Genomic DNA, 16,436 nt, shown 5'->3' on the forward strand with positions numbered 1-16,436 from the left:
TCCCAAGGGGGATGTGGGAATGTTCCACTAGGGGCGCGGGACCATGCGGTGAGCTAGGGGGTGTGGGACCAGCCACGGAGGCGGGGGGAGTTTGTGGGCAGGACACAGCTGATGGAGGACACAGGGCGGGGGAACATGCCGCAGGACAGGGAGGGGGTAGACTATCCCATGCGGTTGGGGCGGGCGCATGGCCCGGTACCTGAGAAGAGCTGCCTGGTGGGGGCGCTGATCTGCGCCTGCCGTGATATCCTGTAGGCCACGTCCGGCCCCGCCCCTGCCCGCCTGGCAGGGCAGAACCCCGTCGTCTTCCGCACGCCGGCCGGCTGGGCCTGGAACTGCAGCGCCTTCAGCACGTCCACCGGCTCTGCTGTGGGACACGAGGGGAGGAGGGGTCAGAGCTCTGCAAACAGCCCCCACCTCCCCAACAGGGGCTCCCCACGCTAGGGCCACAGGGGCCCCCTCCCCAGCCCCACAGAGCTCCCCAGTTCTGGGATGACATGAACTCACCCTCTTGCAGCTACCAGGGTCCCCCCTCCAGCCGTGACTCCCATTCCCCGCTGAGCCTCTCCACATTCAGGCCCCACCAACCTATAAATCCCCCTCTCCATGAGAGACCTTCTGCCTTGGGGGCTGAGCTGGGGGGAGGTCCTGGGACAAGGTGGAGGAATGCCCCCAGAGCAGGCAGGCCTGGCTGCATGGAAGTGGGTGTCTGGGCAGTTAAGGGGGACTGGCCGTGTGCAGGAGATGGGGTCCCCCTGCCCAGGTGCACTGGAAGCTGGCTATAAGACTCCTGGCTGGGGGCTTAGGGCGGGGGGCCCTGATTGGGGAGCAGGGCGGGACTGGCAGGGCTGAGGAGGGGGTAGGAGTCCCTCAGGTGCGCTGGCCAGCTCTATCCAAATTCCAATCTCCCCTCCCCGACGCTCACAGAGACGGGCTTTTTCAGGCCCAATCAACAGGGTCTTTGTTCCCAGCTGGCGGGGGAGGGGGTCTGGAGGGTCCAGGGGAAACACACCCTGTGGCACGTGCACACACACACAGAGCGAGGGGGCAGCAATTCACTCACCCCCCCATCTCACAATCACACACACTACCAGGCACACCGCCTTTGCTGCCCAAACGCAGCCCCCCCGCAATCCCACCCCACCCAACTCCCCATTGCACATAAAGAATGCACCCTCTGCTAGCAGCAGGCACCCAGCCTGCTTCACCATCGGACACGTGCCCCTCAGCACACACTGGTTCGCACACACACGCACCATTTCACCACGGCCCATTCTCCATTGCATGCCCCCCCACTCCACAAGCACAGCTGCCTCATCACAAATCGCACCCCCCCATGTCAGTCACAATCACATACCCAGCTTCACAGATGCACCCACCACGAGCTCACAATCACCAGTTACACATACCCCATAGCACAGCGGCTCACCGGTATCACAATTACACATATACACACCCCACTTCAGTCATACAGATCCCATTTCACAATTGCACGCAGCTGTGTCACAATCACATGCGCACCCCATTACACAATTCGCCCCCAGCTCCCAGACCCCCTCTCAGCTGAGCTCAATATTCCATGCTGAACAAAAACAGAAGCCATCAGCTCCAGCCGGGCTTGGCTCATGGCCCACCCCCCCACCCACACCCCAAACCTCAGGTGGGGCTGACCCCTCCCAGCCAGGGGTGAGGGGTGATGGTGGGCAGCAATGCCAGCCTGCATATGGGGGCGGAGGGGGGCAGAGGCGCTCAGACGGACGGGAACATGGGCCAGGAGACCCTCGCTCCAGCCAGGGCAGTTTTGTGAGTGAACGCCATCACCGCCCCAGGGGCTTGGCATCAGGACCCTTGGAGGGAATTATCCCCCCCATCGGACACTGGCCACAAGGGGGAGCCCAGACCTGTTCGCTGGGGTCAAGGGTGGGCAGTGGGTGAGCCTGCTGAGTGGGGGCACTGCCCCCCAAGTACAGGGGCTTCCCTGGTTGGGGGGTGATGGAGCAGGGCTGGGGGCAGGGACCTCAGTGGGTACTGTGCTGTGAGTGACCCTACCCCACCCCTGCCCCATCTGTCTGCCTGCGTCTCTCCACACCTGTCCCCCTCTCCCATTTTTCCTCCAGCCCCCATCTGGGTTTCTCATCAGCCCTATGTTTATGGCCCTGTTGTGAAAGCGGGAGCCCCATTTCTCCCCCCGCACACACTCCCCCGTTGTTCCATTCGGCATCTGGCATCCATTAATATCCCCCGCAGGACACAGACAGTGAGACAGAGACTGGAGCCCTTGGCTCAGGGCACTGCCATGGGATCTCCAGCTGGGGGCACTGCTCCAGGGAAGTTTGCAGCGCCAGACTTCCCGGCTGGAGACAGTGTTGTGAGGGAGGCTTATAGCACCGGGGTCCCTGGCTGGGGGCACTGCCATGGGGAAGCTCACAGCACTGGAGAACTGGCAGGGGAGGGGAACGTTAGCCCCTGGCAGAGAGCATCCAAGCCCCACACACACACACACTCAGGGCCCCTCTCAGAGCCACATCCCCACCCGGGGTCTCCCAGCCCCCCGGCCACACGCTGAGCTCGGTGCTGGCCCAGCCCCAGCCGGGAGCGCTGGCAGCCAGGCCACGCCAGCCACACAGAGACACCTTTCTTTGGGCTGCCAGGCGGGCACGAGGAAAAGCCATTAGGGCTGCATAGCTCAACTCCCCAAGGAGGGGTGGGGCGGGAATGGGGGAGGGGAGCCCCCAGAGCCAGGGCTGGAATGGGGGGTCTGAGGGAGGAGACACTAGAGGAAGGGAGGGTGAAGGGGGGTCAGGGGATATTGGCTGTAGAAAGAAGTGAGGGGAGAAGGGCCAGGAGCGGGGTGGGAGGGAGACGGCTCCTGTGGGGAATCACAGCGTGAGGGTCAGGGGAGGGGGTTATTCCCATGGAGGAGGAGCAGGAGGGAGGGATGGGGGGGTCAGGTAGAGTGGGAGGGGCCAGACAGGAGAGGTCACAGTGGGGGGTCAGGAGGAGGGGAAGTGGGGGGCAGGTGGAGAGGGGAGCAGAGGGAAAGTGGAGACAGAAGGAGGGGGCAGAGGGGAGGGGAAATGTGGGGCAGGTGGAGAGGAGCAGAGGGAGGGAAGTGGGGGGCAGGGGGGAAGGGACTGGGCAGCAGAGAATGGACCCTTTATACGAGTCACTTCCTCTGTTTGAACCACGAGCTCCACAGCACGGAGGGCCGTGGGGGGGGTGGCAGGCTTGGGACCAGATGGGGTCACTTGATCCTGCCAGCGACCACACAACCCACAGCCCCACCCCCCAGCTGCCCTGGCTCCCCCCGGCCGTGCACCCCATCTCCCCCCCCAGCTGCCCTGGCTCCTCCCGGCCATGCCCCCCATCTCCTCCCCAGCTGCCCTGGCTCCCCCCCGGCCAGCTCCCCCCCCCCCTCGCTCCCCATGGCTCCGGTACAGGCTTGGCTGGGATGGGACATATTTGCGGCAAGACGCAGGGACCTGCCAGTCCAGCGGCACCTGGGAAAGCGATTAGCTCCCCGGCTCGCACCTGCTACTCCCATGCACCAGCCCCACAGCTGCACTGCCCCGGGGGCGGGGGCAGGGACCCTGCACAGCCCCATGGGGGGATCTCTGGAAGACAGCCCTGAGCATCTGCTGGGGACGCGCAGGAGGCTCTGCCCCGAACCAGCCAGAGGTGAGAAGCCTTGGCCCCCGATTCTGAAAATCCAGCCACGGCTCATCCCACCATCTGAGAGAGTCCATCTGTCCTGTTCCCCCAGTCACGCCGTGTCCATCTGTCTGTCCTGTTCCCAGGTCACGCTGTGCCTGTCCGTCTATCCTGGTCCCAGGTCCCACCGTGTCCGTCTGTCCTAGTCCCAGGTCACACTAGGTCACAGCCAATCCAATCCCACCACTCCACGGACCCAGAATGCCTCGGGACCACAATCCCATGGGGCACCAGCGCTCCCCTACCCCTACTCTCAACTCAACTCTCCCAGCATATCCCTGGCCCCCACCATCCCAGGGGGGACCCGGCATGCCCCAGTTCCACACCAGCAGGTCACCAAAGCAAGGATCCTGCAGCATCCTAAAATTCCAGTTGACACTTGCTCTTCCCAGAGAGCGACCGGCAGAGCCCCCAGTGGCCCCCCCACCCCAGAGCACCCTGCTGCCAGAGCGGGGACAGACAGAGAGACAGGCTGGTATCTGGGGCCGGTGACCCCATACAGGACACCCAGCTCCACTGCCTGCTAAGACAGACCCTCCCCAGTATCAGCTCCCCCTGTTCCCCAGCAGCACCCATGGATAGAAGACCCCCCTCCACCCCTCTTGTATAGGATGCCAACTCTTCCCACAGAGCTTCCCCCCTCCCCCAGGACCTTGGCTCTGCCCCCCTCAACTGCCCCCGCTCTGATCCCCATAGCCACCCCCATATAGGATCCTGTCTCTGATCCCACGCCCCAGCATCTGTCCAGAAAAGTCAGGGTTTGTGCCCTGGTGTCTGTTTCTCCTCCTACCCTACACACATCACTGCTAGATCTGGCTGCTGTGCTTCCCACCCCAGAGGTGGTTGCATTTCAGGAATGCTGGGTCCCCAGAGAGCAGGTGGAGGGGCATATTCCTATTGCCCAGAGCACAGAAACCCCACACAGAGGGGAGACATACCCCCCAATCGGGGGCAGCAGGAGATTGACTAGACAGGCAGACAGGGACCTGGGCACAGAGAAAAGCAGTGCCTCCTGGGGACAGCTTGGGGGGACTGACACTAGGACCTAGACAGAAAGCAGAGCGGGAACCTGGAGCCAGATGGGACAGACAGACAGTGTGACCGGGGGACACAGGACAGACAGCCACAACGGGACCTGGGAACAGACAGGACAGATGGACACGCAGGGACACTAGGCTCTGGAAAAGGAGTACTTGTGGCACCTTAGAGACTAACAAATTTATTAGAGCATAAGCTTTCGTGAGCTACAGCTCGCTTCATCGGATGCATCACGAAAGCTTATGCTCTAATAAATTTGTTAGTCTCTAAGGTGCCACAAGTCCTCCTTTTCTTTTTGCGAATACAGACTAACACGGCTGCTACTCTGAAACTAGGCTCTGGAGTGGATGGACAGACAGACAGACAGCCATCTGGTGGGGGGCAGACATAAAGCTGCCCCCACCCCTTGGTGATCGCTCCCCTCCCCCAGCTCAGTGCTGTGTGAAAGGCTGTCAGCCCCCCAGGCTGGGTGGGGCAGGGCAGGAAGGGGAGTGGCTGAAGGGCCCCTTTCTCTGCCGCCCACGGCCCCAGGGGTCAGGGCAGGGGCTGGCAAACCACAGGAGAGCATGGCTCCTGCCACAGACCGCTGGCTAGGCCCCCAGACATCAATGCACTGAGACAGCCATTCATACGGCTGTGTTGGCCCCCACCCCCGGGGGGCATCACACCACGGGTCACCCGCCTGCCCCCTCGGCACCCACCACACGACTCACCCCACCCACCAGGACTCCTGGGTTCTATTTCTGGCTCTGGGCGGGGAGGCACTGGGAGCCAGGACTCCTGGGTTCTATTCGTTAAGGGGGAACTCCTTTCCCTTTTTTGTGCCTCAGTTTCCCAGTCTGGGATAAAGTCCCATTGTAAAGTGCTCTGAGAACCACAGATGTACCATGGCCCCCTCCCCACGGAGACCAACTATTTACCCAGTCCCTGTGAAGTTCAAACCATATACCCTTAACTCTGCCCCCCACCTTCTTATCCCCCACACCCTCACCAGCAGGCATGTGTGGGAGGGGCTGCTGCTTCCACAGTCAGATGCAGAGAATAGGACAGCTCAGAGAAGGTCCCCGATCCTTGATAGCTTTCCCAGCTCCTGGCTTGACCCCCAAAGTCCAGGTGGGGCTCTCTGTGACCCCAGGGTTGGGATGCACTGAGGTAAGGGAGAAGCAACACTGGGACTTCTACATGCGGTGCAATGCAGCCAGCTCTAGGCAGGAGCATAGAAAGCTGAGTATAACAGTGAAAAGTGGGTGAGGGGTTTTAACCAAGGACAAAGAGGGGGGAACATGGTACCCTGGGGTTATTAATATCCCCACAGAGCTGGGTTTGTGGATTTCCTAGGCTCCATTCCCCAACCCCAGAGGCACAGATAGAACCCAGGTGTCCTGGCTCCCATTCCCCGCAGCCCCAATCTGTGTGGCCCTCACCTCCCACTGCTCCTGCCCCACCCAGCTGTGGTTTCCAGCCCACTGCTCCCCATCCAGCTCCTCCAGCCAGTCCACTTCACCTGGGCTCCTGGGGGTGTGTCCAGGGGGACACCGCCTGGCATCGGGGGCACCCAACCCCCACAAGACTCAGGGCAGGGTGTGGGGTGGATTGTCTTAGAGACCTAAAGAAATGGGCAGAGGAGCTGGGGTCTGCAAAGGACCAGATGCCATGGGGAGGGGCACAGGGATGGATAGATAGATAGATAGATAGATAGATAGATAGATAGATAGATAGATGCTGAGTGAAGTATGGAGATGGATGGATGGTGATGCTAGAAGACAGGAATGGGGTGAGATGGATCGATGACACCCTGGGAGCAAGGAAGGGATGGAGGGATGGATGGAAGTGAGGGATACATGGATAAAGAGTGACATGGATGGAGACAAACACGGGGATCTGGGAATGCATGGATGGATGAAAGCACAGCTACGATCTGGGGATGGGTGGAGGGATGGATGGAAGCGAGGGATACATGGATGGATGGAAGCACAGCTAGGATCTGGGAATGGAGGGATGGAAGCGAGGGATACATGGATGGATGGAAGCACAGCTAGGATCTGGGAATGGAGGGATGGAAGCGAGGGATACATGGATGGATGGAAGCACAGCTAGGATCTTGGGATGGAAAGAGGGAGGGGCAGGTGGAGTGATGGAGGGATGTCCTGGGATCTGGAGATAGGGGGTCGATACACATTCCAATGAGCTGCAGGTCCCTGGTTGTTCTATGGGGTTAAATAACTGAGGGGCACAGTGAAGAGAGAGGATGGGCTGGAGACATGGGGAGGGCTGCGGCTGTGGGTGGGGCAGCAGGGAGAGACAAGGGGGATGATCTTGCATCCAGGTCCAGCTCCAACCCTGTGGGACCATCCCAGACAGACCCCCAGACCCGTTTCTGGATCTGCCCCAGCCAGACCCACCCTGGATCTGCCCCAGCCAGACCCCCAGCACCACCTCTGGATCTGCCCCAGCCAGACCCTAACCAGACCCCCCCTGGATCTGCCCCAGCCAGACCCCCAGCACCCCGCCTCTGGATCTTCCCCAGCCAGGCCCCCAACCAGACCCCCTCTGGATCTGCCCCAGCCAGACCCCCCCGGATATGCCCCGGTCAGACCCCCAGCACCCTCCCTCTGCATCTGCCCCAGCCAGACCCCCAGCACTCCCCTCTGGATCTGCCCCAGCCAGACCCCCAGCACCCCTCCTCTGGATCTGCCCCAGCCAGACCCCCAGCACCCCCTCTTGATCTGCCCCAGCCAGACCCCATCCTGGAGCTGCCCCAGCCGGGTGGGGCGCAGCGGGTCTGGAGGCCTGACTCTGCAGCGTCTATTTTGGGCTGGTTCAGGCAGCTTTCCGTCCGGAAACCCAAACAGTAATTAGAGCGATTGTCCAGAGTGGGGCGGGGAGGGGAGGAAAAGCGGGAGTCGGGGAGAAATTCAGAAAAGGAATGAAGGCAAGACGAGCAAACAGGGAATGAAAGAAGAAACAAAAAGGATGAGAGCAAGGGCCCAGACACTGAGAGTCTGGGGCGGAGGAGAGGAAGGGCCCAGACACTGGGGGTCCGGGGGAGGAGGAGGAGAGGAAGGGCCCAGACACTGGGGGTCCAGGCGGGGAGGAGGAGGAGAGGAAGGGCCCAGACACTTGGGGTCTGGGGGGGGGGAGGAGGAGAGGAAGGGCCCAGACACTGGGGGTCCGGGGGGGAGGAGGAGAGGAAGGGCCCAGACACTGAGAGTCTGGGGGGGGAGGAGAGGAAGGGCCCAGACACTGGGGGTCCGGGGGGGGAGGAGGAGAGGAAGGGCCCAGACACTGGGGGTCGGGGGGGAGGAGGAGAGGAAGGGCCCAGACACTTGGGGTCTGGGGGGGGAGGAGGAGGAGAGGAAGGGCCCAGACACTTGGGGTCTGGGGGGGGAGGAGGAGGAGAGGAAGGGTCCAGACACTGGGGTCGGGGGGAGGAGGAGAGGAAGGGCCCAGGCACTGGGAGTCTGTGGGGGGAGGAGGAGGAGAGGAAGGGCCCAGACACTGGGGATCCGGGGGGGGGGAGGAGGAGAGGAATGGCCCAGACACTGGGGTCCAGGGGGGGGGAGGAGGAGAGGAAGGGCCCAGACACTGGGGGTCCAGGCGGGGAGGAGGAGGAGAGGAAGGGCCCAGACACTGGGGGTCCGGGGGGGGAGGAGGAGAGGAAGGGCCCAGACAGTGGGAGTCTGGGGGGGGAAGGGGAGAGGAAGGGCCCAGACACTGGGAGTCTGGGGGGAGGAGGAGGAGAGGAAGGGCCCAGACACTAGGGGTCAAGGCGGGGAGGAGGAGGAGAGGAAGGGCCCAGACACTGGGGGTCAAGGCGGGGAGGAGGAGGAGAGGAAGGGCCTAGACACTGGGAGTCTGGGGGGGGGAGGAGGAGGTGAGGAAGGGCCCAGACACTGGGAGTCTGGGGGGGAGGAGGAGAGGAAGGGCCCAGACACTGGGGGTCCAGGGGGGGAGGAGGAGGAGAGGAAGGGCCCAGACACTGGGGGTCCAGGGGGGGAGGAGGAGGAGAGGAAGGGCCCAGACACTGGGGGTCCAGGGGGGGAGGAGGAGGAGAGGAAGGGCTCAGACACTAGGGGTCCGGGGGGGAGGAGGAGGAGAGGAAGGGCCCAGACACTGGGAGTCTGGGGGGGAGGAGGAGAGGAAGGGCCCAGACACTGGGAGCCTGGGGGGGGGGGGAGGAGGAGAGGAAGGGCCCAGACACTGGGAGTCTGGGGGGGGGAGGAGGAGAGGAAGGGCCCAGACACTGGGGGTCCGGGGGGGGGAGGAGAGGAAGGGCCCAGACACTGGGGATCCGGGGCGGAGGAGGAGAGGAAGGGCCCAGACACTGGTTGTCCGGGGCGGGAGGAGGAGAGGAAGGGCCCAGACACTGGGGGTCCAGGGTGGGGAAGAGGAGAGGAAGGGCCCAGACACTGGGGGTCCGGGGTGGGGAGGAGCAGGAGAGGAAGGGCCCAGACACTGGGGGTCTGGGGGGGAGGAGGAGAGGAAGGGCCCAGACACTGGGGGTCCGGGGGGGGAGGAGGAGAGGAAGGGCCCAGACACTGGGAGTCTGGGGGGGGAGGAGGAGAGGAAGGGCCCAGACACTGGGGGTCCGGGGGGGAGGAGGAGAGGAAGGGCCCAGACACTGGGGGTCCGGGGGGGAGGAGGAGAGGAAGGGCCCAGACACTGGGGATCCGGGGCGGAGGAGGAGAGGAAGGGCCCAGACACTGGTTGTCCGGGGCGGGAGGAGGAGAGGAAGGGCCCAGACACTGGGGGTCCGGGGTGGGGAGGAGCAGGAGAGGAAGGGCCCAGACACTGGGGGTCTTGGGGGGGAGGAGGAGAGGAAGGGCCCAGACACTGGGTGTCCAGGGTGGGGAAGAGGAGAGGAAGGGCCCAGACACTGGGGGTCCGGGGGGGGGAGCAGGAGAGGAAGGGCCCAGACACTGGGGGTCCAGGAGGGGAGGAGGAGGAGAGGAAGGGCCCAGACACTGGGGGTCCGGGGTGGGGAGGAGAGGACGGGCCCAGACACTGGGGGTCCGGGGGAGGGGGGTATCAGGACTTGCTATCTCCCTTCCCGGCTGCTGCCCCCTCTCCACACCCTGCTGGCTTTGGGTCCCCCCATGCTGCAACCCTGGGGCCAACCCAGCCCTTCTCTTCCCCCACCCTCAGATGCCCCCAGCACTCCCCCTTCCCCCCCATCAGGGTCCCTCCCCTACCCCCAGCCTATGAAAAGCCCCTTTGTTGGGCAGGAGAGAGGGGGGTGGGGGAACCACAGAAGGAAAAAATGTTTCATAGAGAGGGAAAGTTCAGGCCTGTGGAGGAGGGGTGAAATCCCTCCCTACAGCCCCCCATATCTGCCCCTCCCTCCAGCCATCCCAGTGCCCCCTCCCTATGTCTCCCCCCAGCCATTTACCCCTCCCTAGTCTGTCCCAAGGGACTCTCCCTCCCTGCCCCCCAGGGAATCGCTCCCCACTCCCTGCAGTGTCCATCCCAGCTAAAGAGGGGGATGTTGGGGAACTAGCCCCCCTCCCAGCAGCCCAGTCACCTGGGTTAGGTGAAGGTGATGGGAGGAGGGAGGTTAAAATGATATACAGCAGGTGTGTGAAGGAACACAACTACACAATGGGCACAGAGACACACCACTACACACCCACACCAACAACCCCCCACACACACCCAGGCGGAGACACAACTACACAACTGTCTACACACGCACAACCTGGGCGGGTGGGGACACAGGTACACAACTACATGCACTCACACAGACAACATACACACACACCCCTTGTGGCAGGAAAAACAAGTACACAACTGAAAAGGAGGACTTGTGGCACCTTAGAGACTAACAAATGTATCTGAGCATAAACCAACTGTATGCAACACACACGGAGCTATACACCTGCATACACACACACCTTACACATCCTGCGGGGGAGACAGCTGACTCCACACCCTACTGGGAGACACAATTGTACAATCCCCACACACACACACAACACAGGGCCAGAGCAGTGCGGACCAGACACATGCACCCCCCCACACCAGTCCCAGCCCAGCAAGACAGAGACCCCCCAAGTCCACCCCTCCCATCCCGGAGTCTACCCTGTGAAGGGAGAAGGGGGGATGCAGTGTGGGGGATGCAGGAGACATGGAATGAAGAATAGGGGAATAAGGGGGGGGAATGGGGGAGCAGGAGAGATTGGCGGGCACAGGGGGCCAAGCAGGGAAGGGGAGGCACAGTGGCGGAATGGAGGGGTGGGGGTGCACAGTGGGGCTCTGCACTCACTTCCCCGGGGTTATAAATCGCCTACACACGGGCCAGGTGGCTCTGGCTCAGCACAAGCCAGGCCGGGCAGGGGGTCAGGGGAAGCCGCAGCCCAAAGATAAATAAACCCCCGCCCCAGCCCAGTGCACACTCCCACACTGTTCCTAGCACAAAGAGCCTCTGTATGTGCAGGGCCTGGGGGGTGCAGGCCACACGGGCAATGGGGGGCCCTGGGAGGTGCAGGCCCACACGGGCAATGGGGGCCTGGGGGGACTCAAGCCACACGGGCAATGGGGGACCCGGGGGTGCACAGGCCCCACGGGCAATGGGGGGCCCTGGGCAGTGCAGGCCCACACGGGCAATGGGGGCCCGGGGGTGCACAGGCCACATGGACAATGGGGGGCCCTGGGCGGTGCAGGCCCACAAGGGCAATGGGACAAACCCAGATAGGTCGAGGGGGCGGATCTCCCATTTTCAGTCCAAGCCAGTCCAGGTTGAGGGGGGGCTGAATAAACAGGGTTGAATTTATCGCACCAGAGAACCCCCTGTGCCCCCAGGCCAGCAATTCCCCCTCCCAGAGCCCCCCAATACCTGAGACATCCCCACTCTGACCCTGATGCCAGAGAAACCCCCACAACCCCCTGCTGCCAAAGGTCCACCCCCAAGCCTGGGGGAGTCTCCCCCATAAGAAGTTGGGGGAGCTAAAGTTGGGGATGGAATAAAAAGGAAGGACTGTACCCCCCCCGAATTCCTGCCCCTCTCCCTGCCCCCCACTCCATGACCCCTTCATCCAGTTCTCGTTGCCCTAAAATCCCAGCCGTGCCTAAACCCCCAAATTCTGGCCCCCATTTTCAGATCCCCTGAATTTCTGACCCTTCTGCACCCTTAAACCCCTGCCCCCCAGTTCCCCTCATGCGCACCAGTGCCTGCCCTCTTGTCCCCCATGGCCCCCACTGCCTGCCTCCCAGTACCCCCCATGCCTATCCCAAGGATCGGTCAGTGCCTGAGATGCCCAGAGAAGAGGGTGCTGTCTCTGCCACATCACCCCAGCTGGCACCCCCAGCTCTCCCCGGCCACCTGCTGGTGGCTCCGCAAAGCACAATGGGGGGGTGGGTGACAGGCAGGGACACCCCCACACACACCCAGGGCTTGGCTGTCACAGCTGGGACCTGCCTTCCGCAGTCCCCCGTCCCCGGCCTGCCTCGTGACTCCACTTGCACACCCAGACCCTGCACCCGCCTGCCCCCCACACCAAGCCCGGGCTCCAGGGGACCGTGCCAGAGCCGCAGCACCACTCCTTGTGCCCGGCGCTGATACCCCCCATGCCAGCCCTGGACTGGGCGCTGACCTCCTACTGCAGCCCCTGATCCCCCCATCCAGGGCACGGACACCCCCTGCCCCTGCATCCCAGACGCACAGACACCCGGCAAAGAGCAGGGCAATGACCCTGCCCCAGATCTCCTGGTCCCAAACACAGAGCCCCCCTGTGCCCTCCCTGCACCCCAGACACAGACCTCCCAGCGTCCCCCTGCGCCCCAGACACAGAGCCCCCCGCGCCCTCCTGAGCCCCTCGCACCCCCCCGTACCTGCCCGGGCGCACAGAGCGGGCAGTAGCAGCAGCAGAGGCAGCAGCCCGGGGGCCCGGGGGCGCCTGGCGCGGGCCATGGCCGAGAGGGGCTCTCCGGAGCCCGGCAGGAGCAGAGGGGGCAGCCCGGGGTCGGGGGCGCAGGGCGAGGGGGTCCCGGCTGCTCGGTAGCTCCGGCTGCCCCGTGTCCAGCCCCTGCTCTGTCTGCGAGCGCCCGGCTCCCCTGCACTGTCCCAGCCCGGCCCCCCTCCAGCCCTGCCCGGCCCGCCCCACTGCCCAGCCCCTGTCCAACCCTGCCCGTCCCGGGCCCCCCCACTGCCCCCCACAATGCCCGGCCTCCCCGGTCCGCCCCACTGCCCCCTCCACCCCCAGCCCGGCCCGGCCCGCCCCGGGCCCCCCCATGCTCCCTCCCCGCAGCATGGCCCCCCTCCAGCCTTCCAGTCCTACCCTGTCCGCCCCCGCCCGTCCTCCCTCCAGCCCCGGCCCCCTTCATCCTTCCTTCCCCACCCGCCAGCCAGTCTTGCCCTGCTCGCCCCAGCCCTGCCCTCCTGGGCCGGGAGACCCGCCCCATCTTACCCCCTGCCCAGCCCGGCCCACCCTGAGATCACTTCAGCCCCCCACTCACATCTGCAGCCCCCAGCTCTGCTCCACCCCCCTGCCCAGCTCCTTTTCCAGCTCTCACCCCCCCCCCAACCTCCCGTACTCCCACCTCTCCCTGGGAGACCCAGTTTCCTGCACACTCTGCCCCTAACTGCCCCTCCCACTACCTGACCCACAGCCTGATCTTCCCCCCCACTCAAAAATCCCCTCCCCTCAGAGATGTCCTTCCTCCCTTTACCCCTCCTAAGCCCCCCCCTTTCCAGGTGGGACCCACCCCAGTGCCATCTCTCTCTCCTGGCTCAGAGCCCCCCATCTCCTAGCAACCCACCCCACTAACCCAGGAACACCCCCCCATCTCCTAGCAGTCCCCTCCCTGCTCATGCAGGGAACCCCCAGCCCCTGGGGGGTGCTGTAGGAAATGGGCCTCCCCCCGCTGGGTGTACTTGGAGGGAGGGGGAGCTAATCACACACAAACAGACACACAGCCCTGGACTGCACCCATTCCCCCCGCCCCCCAAGCAGGGTCACAGCCCCTAGGCTGCAAAATCCAGACTGGTTCAGGGAGGCAGGAATGGGACATGGGGCCTGTCCCCTTTATAGGGTGCCGGTTCCCATCCGGCCTCAGGGCAGGGACTGGCCAGTTTGGGGGTGGGAGCTAGGAGACCTCCATTTCTCCAGCACAGCCCTTCGGTTGGGTGCTGCCTCCTGGCAGGATAGAGGGGCCAGCAAGCCGGACCCCGATCCCCCCCTAGAGCTGATCAGCCAGGCCAGCCCCTGCGCCTTCCCCTCCCTCCCTGTCAGCAGCTTCCCCGAAATAGGCACCTGGGGGTCCCTGCCCAGGACCCCAGCAGTGAGGGGTGGGGGGGTGCGTAGATGTGGGGGTTCCTGTCCAGCGCTCCTGCAGCATGGGGGGGACAGGCACAAGCACAGATAATTGTGCATGAGTAACCCTCTGTGTGCAGGTGCCTGCAAATCCGTGTGCTGCACGGGGAGCTGTACTGGTGAGCCCGTGTGTGTGGCTAGAGGTGTGAGCGTGTCTGCTCACAAGCCTGGGTGACAGCACCTGTGTGTGTGTGTGTACATAAGCGGCGCCCGAGGGTGTGTGTCAGTGTGCCCACATGTGTCAGTGTGCATGTGGGCGCTGGCAGCAATGGAGGGGAGGGGAGGGGGTGGGGGAGGACGAGGACGAGAACATGCTTGTGGATGAGGCCCTGACCTGGCTGGTTTGATCCCTTGCTCCCTGGGGCCCCACAGCAAGCCATGGGGGCTCTCTGGACCTCAGCCCCCTCCCCCTCCCTCTGGGGCCCCATGCTTGGTTTGTGCGAGGGGGTGGGGGGGTGAAGGCACAACATGTGGGCAGGAGGGACCCATCCTCTCCCCCCTCAGCAGGGCCACGTACTCACCTGGAAATGGCCTAGTGATCACGGCGGCCCTGTGTGCGAGCGAGTGTGTAGCCATGCACGAGTGTGCATATTGCAGGCACATCTATGTGTGAGGCTAGGCACATGCGTGTGACTGTGGGTGTGCGCAGATACGCCTGCCACCTGGAGCACCCTCTTCATCACTGCTCAGGCCCGTCCTGGCCCAGCCCAAGTCTCCCATCCAGCCCCCGCTTGATGCCATCGCCCTTTTGGTACTGTTGCACACAAGCCCCTGCCCCCCCACGGGGCTAGCTTCAAGCTGCCCCCACGCGGGAGGGACTGCTCCCCATAGACAGCCACAGAACTAACCCCCCCGAACCTCCCACCTGAACCTGCCTGCCCCAGCCTCGGCCGTGGGGACGGACACTCCACTATCGCCCAGTTCCACTCACACCCTCAGCAGCTCTTGGCACTGGCAGGGCGCTGGACCCCTGGGCTGACCCAGCCCAGCTGCTCTTGGGCTGCCGGTGTGCCAGGCTCAGCCTGTCCCGCTGCCCCAGCAGCGCGGCATCAGGGCCTTGTGACCCCCATCTGACTCTCTGGCTCCAGGGGGCCCTTGGCCTGGCCTTACGCTGTAACCACTGGGGCCAGGGCTTCACTCTGGGTTTGTGCTTCGCCTGGCACAATGGGGCTGGGGTCCCCACACCACCCTAATACAGCCAGCAAATACCAACACCCTGTGGGGCACACAGCATTCAGGGGGGAGAACAGCCCCACCCTGCAGCTCCCCAGCCCGAGCACCGGAGACACCCCAGCTCCCTAGAAATTCATCAGTGCTGACCCCTGTGGGAGGGGTCTGAGACTAGAGCCCCCTGGGACAAGCCTCTGCTGCTACTAGCCATGCCGCAGACGAAGCCTCACCCAGCTCCTGGGCCCCAGCCCAGTGCTCCCGCCATTCCCTGCACGTGAGGGAAGGAGAAACGGGGGGGGATGAACAGGAAAGCCGCCGTGCTCAGGAGACTCCAGCCCAGTCCAGCCTGAGGTATAGTTGGATCCAGAGCTCCCCACCCGAGCTATAATTAAGGCTCTGTAATTAAGCACTTCCCCTAGGAACCAGAGGCCCGGTCCTGAGGGTGGGAGGTGGGAACAGATGGAGAGAAAGCCTGAAAATAGAGGGGGAAGGTTGGGGGTAGGCTGGGGGGAGGGGACACCGGGGGGGAGGGGCAGGCTGAGGGGGAGCAAAAGGGGGCTGGAAGTGGGGGATCAGAGGGGGAAGTTGGGAAGATGAAAGGGGGGAGCAAGCTGGCTGGGAGGAGATAGGAGGGAAAGGATAAGTTGGGAGGGACAGGGGCTGGCAGGGGAGGGGGCAGGTTGGGAGGGGCAGGTGGGGGTGGGGAGCCAGTGCGGGAGGCAGGGGGAGCCCCAGCTGTGGCCCAGGGCCAGGTCTCTGGCTCAGGCCGGCCCCACTCCAGCTCCCGCAATGAAAGATTGCCCAGCAATTGCAGCCTGGCTCAGCCTGCCCCAGGGAGGCTCCCAGAGACACACACATCCGCACAGGGCTGTATATAGGGGGGAGGCACGGCCCAGCGGGGACAGCGCTAGGTTAGCAGTTGGACCCACCAGGCACATGGGGAGCTGGGAGACTGAACCCCAGGTCCCACTGGCTGGGCACAAGGGCTAGTTGGTTCCTGGTCTGCCAGGTCAAAGCCCCACTGGCCTCTGCCAGGGGCTGTTTGCACCGCTCGCCCCCTGGGATGGGGGAAGTGGGGGGTTGTGGTTCGTGGCTGAGCCCCAGCCCAGCAGCCAGACAGCGGGGCTGTTCATGTCCGGCACAGAGCTGCCTCTGTCCGCCCTGCGGATAAACACGGCACCGAGATGCTGCCCAGGTTCAAAGGGGCCC

The 16,436-nt window shown here is 63.9% G+C and overlaps 1 protein-coding gene across 1 annotated transcript in view; it reads right to left on the bottom strand.

Annotated features, from left to right (window-relative positions):
• COL11A2 (collagen type XI alpha 2 chain) overlaps positions 1 to 12,655 on the bottom strand; it is a 64,696-nt gene extending 52,041 nt beyond the window's left edge. The window contains exons 1-2 of the mRNA XM_043496357.1: positions 12,577 to 12,655; positions 200 to 367 (exon numbers count right to left, since the gene is read on the bottom strand). Coding sequence (XP_043352292.1) covers positions 200 to 367; positions 12,577 to 12,655 — 247 coding nt within the window. The remainder of the gene's footprint in view (positions 1 to 199; positions 368 to 12,576) is intronic.
• Positions 12,656 to 16,436: the final 3,781 nt, after the last annotated feature.

The sequence above is a fragment of the Dermochelys coriacea genome, chromosome 14 (assembly GCF_009764565.3).
Source record: "Dermochelys coriacea isolate rDerCor1 chromosome 14, rDerCor1.pri.v4, whole genome shotgun sequence".
NCBI classification, from domain to species: domain Eukaryota; kingdom Metazoa; phylum Chordata; order Testudines; family Dermochelyidae; genus Dermochelys; species Dermochelys coriacea.